At 35.9% G+C, this 9,715-nt stretch overlaps 1 protein-coding gene across 6 annotated transcripts; it reads right to left on the reverse strand.

Annotated features, from left to right (window-relative positions):
* Positions 1-3,738: 3,738 nt before the first annotated feature.
* Positions 3,739-9,034, reverse strand: LOC137707523 (glutamate receptor 3.4). 6 transcript variants are annotated; one of them, XM_088689394.1, is made up of 8 exons: positions 8,730-8,870; positions 8,243-8,353; positions 7,762-8,163; positions 5,664-7,000; positions 5,271-5,548; positions 5,164-5,195; positions 4,662-5,071; positions 3,739-4,464 (listed from the first exon to the last, which is right to left on the reverse strand). In XM_088689394.1, exons 3-8 carry the CDS (start codon positions 8,075-8,077, stop codon positions 4,003-4,005), a joined length of 2,835 nt encoding a protein of 944 aa, XP_088545520.1. In that variant the 5' UTR covers positions 8,078-8,163; positions 8,243-8,353; positions 8,730-8,870; the 3' UTR covers positions 3,739-4,002. The 6 variants fall into 6 exon arrangements, with proteins under 6 accessions (XP_088545520.1, XP_088545522.1, XP_068302507.1 ...); XM_088689396.1 differs by having other exon boundaries at positions 7,762-8,091; positions 8,730-8,844; XM_068446406.2 differs by lacking the exon at positions 8,243-8,353 and having other exon boundaries at positions 8,730-9,034.
* Between the last annotated feature and the right edge of the window lie 681 nt (positions 9,035-9,715).

A 9,715-nucleotide genomic window follows, 5' to 3' on the forward strand; every position in this document is an offset into this window, starting at 1 on the left:
TTATAACCTAATTAATGAGAACACTCATCACAATCCCACTAATCTTATGATTCTATACTTTATTAATTAAGCTAAAAGAATATCGGGAAACGCCTTTAACCTAACTTATATAAATATCCTGTTTTCACCAAACCTTAGAGACGCAGGCGTTTAATTAATGTTCTTATTTTTACCCTTTCGAGCTCTATCTGTAACTTACTATAGGCTCGAGAGATAAAGAGAAAATGTGTACAACAAGACATCCAGCGACAAGAAGAAGGGAAAGGAAAATGATTGAATAGAGGAACTCCTGAACATTACTATAGGCTCGAGAAACAAAGAGAAAATGTGCATGACAAGATATCCAGCAACAAGAAGAAGGAAAAAGAAAAGGATTGAATAGAGGAACTCCCAAACATTACTATAGGCTTGAGAAACAAAGAGAAAATGTGTACGACTAGATATCCAGTAACAAGAAGAAGGAAAAGGAAAACGATTGAATAGAGGAATTTCCGAACATTTGACGATCTCATTATTTTGATGAATCATTTTTTTGGATAGAAGAAGATTATGTAAATACTTACTCAAAATATCACTTATCAGATTCTTGTGCAAAACTCTCTAATTAATTAATTAATTACTAAGCATTCTCAAAGTCACCACGACAGTGAACACAAGTCCAAATTTAAATTAGTATGATCCATGCATACGTGGCTAATTAAGTAATAAAATGGGTTCCCTCCCCCAACTTCTAGTAACTCTCCTCCCAAGTCTTGACGTGGGGGCGACACATACACGTTGACCGTCGTATACATATATGCATTTTGCAGAATCCCACGTCCATTCGATCGAGCTGTATAAAATATTTAGGGGACGATGTATGTTCTTGGTTATTCATCACGTTTGATGTCTTCACACGGCTTATATTTGGATTACACAATATTTGGCATACCTAACGTATCTCATTTTAAAGTCATTTTGTTGAAATCAAGTACCTACCGCTTTTGATTAAGTACTTTAAACTGACCCTAACAATCGTAATGACTTAATTTTTGTAGAAAATATATTTATATGACGATCAAAAAAATTAATCATTCCCGTTATGATATGTGAACAGTGAAAATTTGTTAATTGCAACTAAGAAAACATTGAGGTGTCCTATTTGAGTGAACGCAAGTATTGTCCTAAAGAGTATAAACACCTCCTAACGATATGGAAAATGATTGAAGTACCAAAACAAAAGTTGAAAAAAAAAAAAAAAGAAAGAAAAAAAAGCTAATGGTTGGTTTTGCTTTAAATTTTGAAATATCTCATCAATATATTGCGTACTATTTGAAGAAAACTTTCACTGTAGTATTTGGAATTATGCACGTCAAATAATTATAGGAAAATGATAAATACTTTTTCTCACACTCATGTTTAATCATGTTCGTAGTTTTCATTAGATTTATATAATATGATGGACAGAAATAAAGAGAAATGTGTGAGAGGCTACAAAAGGTTTGTGCAAATCATCTTCCTTATTATAATGATATATTTACTGGTTTTTATCTATATATAGGGATAAAAGGATGAAACATTCAAAATGCTATAAAATGCGCTTTTCTTATCAGAGCCCTTGAAGAAAACAATTCAAAATGCTTAAAAAAAATCAACTAATAGGGGACAACATAGTAATACAAGACAGTAATTTAAATTTTGAATGAAAATTATATATTAAAAAATAAAAATAAAGTCCACGTAGTGGATGGTTTATGGTGGACTTCAAATTTTTAAATATTTTTTAATAACAAAATGTCATTCAATTATTAAACTAAAATCTAAAAAATAATTTAACATAAAAAAATCAATTGGCACACGTGTATACATGTGGTAAGAGGCTAATCTATATATAAAGTGAGAGGAATAAAAAAATGAAGCATTTAAAATGCCACAAAATGCCATTTTCTTGTTAGAGCCTGTGAAGAAAACAACTCAATTAATAAGGGACAAAATAGTAATATGGTGGACTTCAATTTTTGAAAATATTTTTTAATAACAAAATATAAGTCAAATTAAAGTATTTAAAAATCTCAATTGCTGCCACTCAGTACTACGGTCTGGTGGTATTCCTCTTTACTTGTGAGTGAGAGGTCTTAAGTTCGAATATTGTGGGTGACGAATTCGATACCAAATTAGATTGCATATTGTGTAGCTTAGCCAAACTTCCTCTCCTCTTAGTGGCTACTATATATAAAAAGAGAAGATAAAAAGAAGAAGCTTTTATAATACTTAAATTGCCCTTCTCTCATTAGGCAAGGGGGTAGGGGAAGTGGGAGGTTATTTGTAATGAAGGGGACTTTAAATCGGGACTAATTAGTACTGGTTTGGTACGTATTAAAAAAAAAAAAAAAGATGAGCTAAAAAATGTGTTTGGTAAACACTTAAAAACAACTTATTTTCACAATTTCGGGTGAAAAAAAGCTGAAAACGTGAAGTAGCAAAAATGAGCTTATTCTCACAGCACAACAGAAGCAGTTTTTTTTTTTTCAAAGTACAGCAATACCAAACCAACCCTAAATCTGCTTTTTGGTTTTTCAAATTTTGAAATGCAGGTAGGTTATTGGCAGCCTAATGTGGAGCAAAAAATAATACAAAAAATCTTGGAACTAACATGTGGATTTCTACCCACAAGTGACGAGAATACCCTCATTAAATTAACGAGACCTACATCCATTTCACGCGCAATTCAACCCTTAAGACCCGAGCTACTGACTGTGACGTCTCCAAGCTCTCATGCTCATGGCAAGGAGAAAAGTTAAAGGTATTAAATATAGGATTAATACTCAAACCCTATCTTTAATGCTTTTCTTATTGAAAGACCAACTCAATCAAGCAAGGAATCACAGTCAAATTCAATCAAGATTTCAATGAGATAATTCCAAGTTATTAGTAATTTAATTAATATTTTGTGATTATTTTTCAAGTATCTTTAAGATATCCCAACATCTTAAGGATACTTTCCTACTGCATCTAACGGATGACACACTTTGGCCAACTAGATGTCAAGACATGACATGTCAATCCCTACACATGTGGCTGGCTATATATATATATATATATATATATATATATATATATATATATATCTCATTCTTCACCAAATTTTGGTAAGCTTTTGTTACACAATTAAGCCCTAAACTCTCTATTAGGTATCAGAAATCCATTGGTCAAAAAATTCATACTCCATGGGAACGTAGCTTTGGTCTTTGATCAAAAGTGTAATTATTTTGTAGTTACTTAAATTTTTGCTACCACATCTATCACTTCAGATATATTATTCTATACATCTTAGATTAGTACACTCCAAACTAATATGATCTTGTAGATTCCAAACTAATATAATCTTGTAGGTTGTAGCAATCAATCTCAGATGATTGAGGTACTTTCAACTCGTTTTCATTTGGAATTAATAGTATAATTAACTGCATGTTCGCATGTTCCATATTCAATTCAAGTGTCACTATCATGACTGATGGGAGACAATAAAACAAAATACAATTGATTGAAAACGAAAGTAAACTTGGATGTTATATGGAACTGATTGCGGCAAGATTGAAGAACTAATTATAACACAATTGTTCATTCAAGTTTGAGGGAGATGCGAAACGCGAGTTAGACCAATTAGTCAACTTAGCATTCCCTCTTGCATTCGAGTTTGAATCCCCTCCCCGTACACTAGAATCAGCAAAAGGTTTCAAGCCAAACATTCTATTCAGATATTCAAGGGAAAATTCATTTCACTTGGAAAAATGGAAAAATATTAGTCTACAATTTCTGGAACTCTGTCCTTCAGATAAAATAAGGAGTACGAGCATTATTGTTTTACGATGCAAAATGGTCTAAAGCTAGCAAACATTTTCTCACAATTTTTCTTTTCTTTCTACATACCGTGTAAAGTTATTCTATATACCTAGCTTGTGGCACAAGCATTGAATATAATTAGTATAAATTTTGTTTACCATCAGCCGCAAACAATCTTCCTCACGAGCGCGAACGGGGCTGCCGATCAGTGCTGGGGCTAGCTTCGTCCTTCCCATCATTACTCTTTCGCTTAAGCATGTGCTTGATCTCAGTTTCTTTCTTATCTACAAAATCAATAAGATCCTTGAAACTAGTTGACCGGAGTGAGCGTCTAGATCTTGGGTTTGGAGGTCCAATCTCCTCAACGTCAACTTCCACAGGCTCTGGGGTAAATCTGCGGTATTGAAAAAGGATTCTGCAGAAGAAAACCGCAAGAGCAAGGAAGCATGCAATGCCGCAGATAAGAAACAGGCCCCAAAAGCTTGTTAGAGATAGCCGGTCGTCTTCATCGTCATTGATTTGAATAGAGCACTCGTTCTGCGTAAGCCACTTATTATGTATCTTTTGGAGATCACCATTCTCTGATAGTTGAAGAATCGCTGTCGACAAGTCGACAGCAAGAGGAGAATCCCTTTGGAAGGCCTGAGACAAGGAATCTAAATATGAGAATAAAACAATATAGTGGCTGTCTTGTGAATTCCTAACTGAATTTGTAACGATAACGTTATTTGTTCAAAGCATCCATAAGAAAGATAATCAAGGCAGTGTAGTTTACGATCAGCATTTCATGGTCAGGATTTTTATTTCTCAAGTTAAATGTATTAATATTTAATACTTACGAATCCCCATCCGCTTTTGGTAAACTCCTGCCCCACAGTCCTGAATGCGCATTTGGTGCTGGACATAAACAACTCAATGTAAGGAAGCTCATCAACGATGGCAGCTACCCCACCACGTCTTGGTCCATCCGTAAGGGCTTTAATATAGGCTTCCATGTCTTTCAACTTAACGAGTCTAGATTCTGCTATGTTTAGCTCATCAACCAAATACTTCCAAATGAAGGACCCGTCTTGAACTCCGATTGGATCATTACTTGATACCAAGCTATTAATCCCTTCAATCCGTGATGTCAGCTGCTGCACCGTGAGAATTGAAGTCAAACTAGCGGTGTAGCTGGAATTGATAATTAACACTACAAACAACCATATAACCAGCACCAGCCGTCCCAGGGTGCTCACAGTGTTCTCTCCTGCACCAAGTGCAAGTCACAAAGGATGTTAGAAGTTAATCTTACAAGTTGAATTCACGAGATAAAAGGAAGATTAAGCATGAAGTACATACTGTGTGAGAAAAACATTGTGGAGAAACTAAACCTGCAAAGCAAAAGTGGTATCAGTAAAAGTACTTGTATAGGCACTCACCAACGGCCATAATGATGTAAGACATACCAACAAATCGTTATGAGCTGTTGCCTCGGTGGACCACGGAACTCGTGATTCATCCGGTGCTCAAGAATCCAAACAACAACTCCCACAAAAAGGAAGAAGGCGCCGGTGACCAACCACATTTGATATGTAAATGGCTTGAGGAAAGCCCAAGGTTTTGATTTTGCCTGTTTGACAGGAACAACTACGACAAGTCCCGATTCCATGTAAGGCTGTGTAAAATCAACTATTCTTGTCCTATTAGTAGTAATTGTAACATCTCCAACAGCTGCATCAAAGTTCTGAAGAAAAAAAAAAAAGAAAGGAGCAAATCAAAGTTCTGATTAGACAACCATATATAAAGGTGATTATGTTCACCTCTGATCAAAATGCTAAAATTTAAACCTAGATACTCACATTTTGCGCAACCTGGAATACAAGATCGCTGTACTCAGGATTCCTCTTACCATTTCCATACAACACATACGTCCTTGGCACAGCATATGGCAACAAGTTTACAGCAGCTTCAAACACATCAATACAGTATCCTCTGACACCTGGAGGGCTCTTGTCTTTAGCCACAAAATCTTGGTAACTTACCCGATAAGGTACTCCAATTCGAAGTGGCCTGCCATTGTTGGGAAACACCCATCCACGAGGTGTAGCTGTAACTTCACCAGGCCATATAACGCTATAAAGTTGAGCAGTGGTATTCTTATTGAATGGCTTCTTATATAATATCTCAGGAGCAATGACTGAGAGACCAGTAGAATTTGACCAATAGCCAATTCTACGGGAACCAGTTCCTCCAATATTCAGAATGTCATATGCTGGACGAACAAGATATTTATCCTGATCAAACTCAATCTGACCACTTACACCTGTGAAGTTCGTCTTAAGAATCGTCTGTAGATATTTTTGGCCCCCATCAAAAATACGGAGTGATGTTAAGTGCAGTGTGCTTCTATTTGTGTCTTTCAACCTTGGGTCATCAGAGAAAGATACTTTCCCACCTTCATTGAAAAAATCATCAAGCGCACGGGCAGCTAACCAAACAGAGTCATACGCATAGAGCGCATAAGAATTGAAGCTTGGACTACCTTCATGTTTCAGTTTGCTCCATCTAGACATAAAGCGCTTTTTGAGATCGGTATCTGGGGTATGATGACGAAGAGCAACAACCCCTTGCAAGAGATTCATTGTGTCGGGGCCAGGGGGATTTAGAGAATCTAAATGAGAAGGAAGCCAATCCGTTGCAATCCAAACATAGCCACTGGTCATCATTCCAAGTGCCTTGGCAATGGAAAAAATTGTTAAACCGGAGTCAGGATTAACATGAACAATATAAACGCGTGATTCCATGAGGTTCACTCCCACCAACAATTCACTGATATCACTTTTGGAGGCTCCAGGAGAAAAGGCAGCCTTGTATGAGATCTTGGAACGCTTCTTCGCCAAGGCATCACCTAGTATAGCAATCCCATTCCTGCCATAATCATCATCTACGAAGATTGCAATTACTTCTCTCCATCCAAAATACTCAACTAAATCAGCAACTGCATACACTTGGAAATGGTCACTCTGTGTGGTTCGGACAAAATATGGGTACTGGAGAGCAGCAAGGGAGGGGTCTGTTGCTCCAAATGATAGAAGTGGTACATGGAGCTCATTAACAACATGGGATATGACATGAGCTATTCCGGAGGATTGCGGGCCAATTGCAGCAACCACATCGTTTTCAATCAGCTGCAGAGCTGCAAAAAAGACGTCACTCTAGTTTTTAGTTTTAAGACAGAGAGCAAGGCATGGATAATAATTATCCTTATAAATTTTAGTTCTCCATTGTCTCATCCAAGACTCGATTCCACACCATGAACCCGCTGATTATCAAAGTCGTACTCGATATATTTAGTTTCAGTCTGACACAAGGACATAGTAATGCCAATAAAATTCAAACTATAGCGCTCAAGCAGGAAGAATCATACAAAACGAACCATTTACAGATCATAATGCAAATGTATAAAACCAAAGACTAGTATTTCAAGACCGTGATCATCTAGCATTCTAAGCAAATGCATAAAACCAAGGACTAGTATTTCAAGATCCTGATCATCTAGCATTCTAAGCAATAGAACAAGAGCTTTGAGCGGGAAAAAAAATCAGAACACCACTAAGGAACAAAATGTGCAAAACAAGAACTAAGAGGCTCGAGATATCCTATCAACATTACAAGCTACAGCAGCTAGGATGAAACTTATGGAAGTAGGCTTTTCGATTTTTAAAAGACACCAATACCAGAATTCTGCACTTTGAAAAGGCAACAAAACAGAAATACTCAACATTATGATAGCAACTAATTTGATAAATGAAATCAGTAGCAGCTTGCTCTGAAAGCTGGTTTGTTATTTAGTAGCAGCTTGTCTCCCCAATATTGAAGGAAACTGCAACTTAGTAGACTATAAAAGAAGCAGGTTGTAGTTCCATACATGCTCTAGAATTCAGTTTCAGGAAATACCTTCAACAGTTCCAAGAAATCCGCTGCAATTCGTATCATGGAAAATAACGTTCAATTTAGTCCCGCGAAGAACGCTCTGATCAGAATTCACATCCTCAATTGCAGCTAAAATCGCTGGCTTGGCCGCCCTTCCAATAACCGAATGGAAAGTAAACAGCGCCCCAATATTCAGAGTACTCGGCCTTGCAGACGAGTGGGTGGCATTTTCAGTCCCAGCCATCACTTCCATGGAGACCCACATGCAAAAGACCAATCCCAGCAGTGTTCTTGTCTTGCATACATGGCTAGGCCTCCAGTTCATCAGCAAGATCTCCATGCCTACCGAAATCTCTGCAACAAGCCGGTCGAAAACTTGTCAAGTCTTCAGGTTGGACTAGGCATTTAATCAAACATAACAAAGACCTGTAAAGAATGGCAGATTGCAGATTAACATCATGGGTTCCAAAATTCTCAGAAGATAATCCAGATTAAAAAAATTTACCTTGAACATCAAGATTCTGCAGCAAAAACCCAATTAAAATTCCACTTCAATAGTCTTAGAACACCTTGGATTCTTGAAATTGATACCCAAATGGGTACCAGATGAACAAGCCTGAACATGGGCTTTACTCAAAAACTTCTACTAAAAAAATAGTAATAAAAAACCCCTTAAAATCCTTTTGAATAATGGCTTAGACCACCTGGATTTTGAAAATTAATACCCAAATGGGAACCAGAAGAACAATTTTTAACATGGGTTTTACCAAAAACTCCAGTTTTGTACGGCTAATCGGTGTACTAAACTACCATCATAACCAAATCAAGCCAGGAATCTCAATTCCACCAAATATTTTATATGAACAAGTTGGTGAAGCAAACCACATGCAGCACATAAAAGTACAAATAAACATAAAATAAAACAAAAGGAGCATTAAACAATAAGATTTTCCAGAAGAAGTTGAGTGGAAGAAGATAGCATTTTTAGTTACCTGAGTGAAGAGCCAAAGTTGGAAAAAGCTTTTAGCTTTCAACAGTTTATATAGCGTAGATATGCAGCTGCATATGCTGTTTCTCTCAAGTCCCAAACTTCTGTCTTCCTACAACAGTCTTCCAAGCCCAAGTAAAGAATCAGCTTCTGCTTATCATTTTTGGGATATTTGCTTTCTTTTACATCAATATTATTATTATTTTTAATTATAACAGGTGGGTTCTGTTGTTTGATAATCAAAGTGTAACATAATTATGTTGCCAAAAAGCTCTATCATTCATTAAGATGATACACAATGTAAATTGTGTTTTCAATACTCATAATGCTTCTGTATTTATAATAAAAATTAGAAGAAAAGAAGAAAATAAATAAAGAAAACATGTTTTTATAATCCAAGTGTTAGTAATACATTTTTTTACACCGAATGGCAGAAAGAGAGAGATTTAAATATTCGACTCGATTAGTTAAAGAAAAATGTATTAACTACCAGTATAATCCAATACATATAAAAACATATTACATTGTATAAAATGTGTCATACATATGTGATACATGCGTGAATTATGTATGCTTGTGTAAGTTTGAGAGTTTAAGCATAAATAATATTTGAACAAATTAAAAAAATTGGATTTGTTGTAGACAAGTATGTCTTATCACTTTCAAAACCCACTATAAGTCTAATTATTCCAACAAGGAAGCAAAGTCCCACTCTAATATATTTATTTCAGTTTCACATTTGGATGGAATCTTGGAGAAGAGATTAGAGCCTACCATGGAATATGGCATTTCACTATTTTGCCACAACTTGATCCTAATCAATGAGATTTTGCATCGAATTTCAAATTTTCAATAGGATGATGAGAAAGAAGAATAGGTGCTAATGGTAACATTTCAAGACCAGTTCCAAGTCCTGATGTTGACTAAAAAAAGCACGGGAAAAGAAAAGCTAGAGTCGAACTTTAATTATTGACGAGAAAAGAATATGCG

This window comes from Pyrus communis, chromosome 17 (assembly GCF_041283825.1).
Source record: "Pyrus communis isolate YQ-2024b chromosome 17, ASM4128382v1, whole genome shotgun sequence".
Taxonomy (NCBI): Eukaryota; Viridiplantae; Streptophyta; class Magnoliopsida; order Rosales; family Rosaceae; genus Pyrus; species Pyrus communis.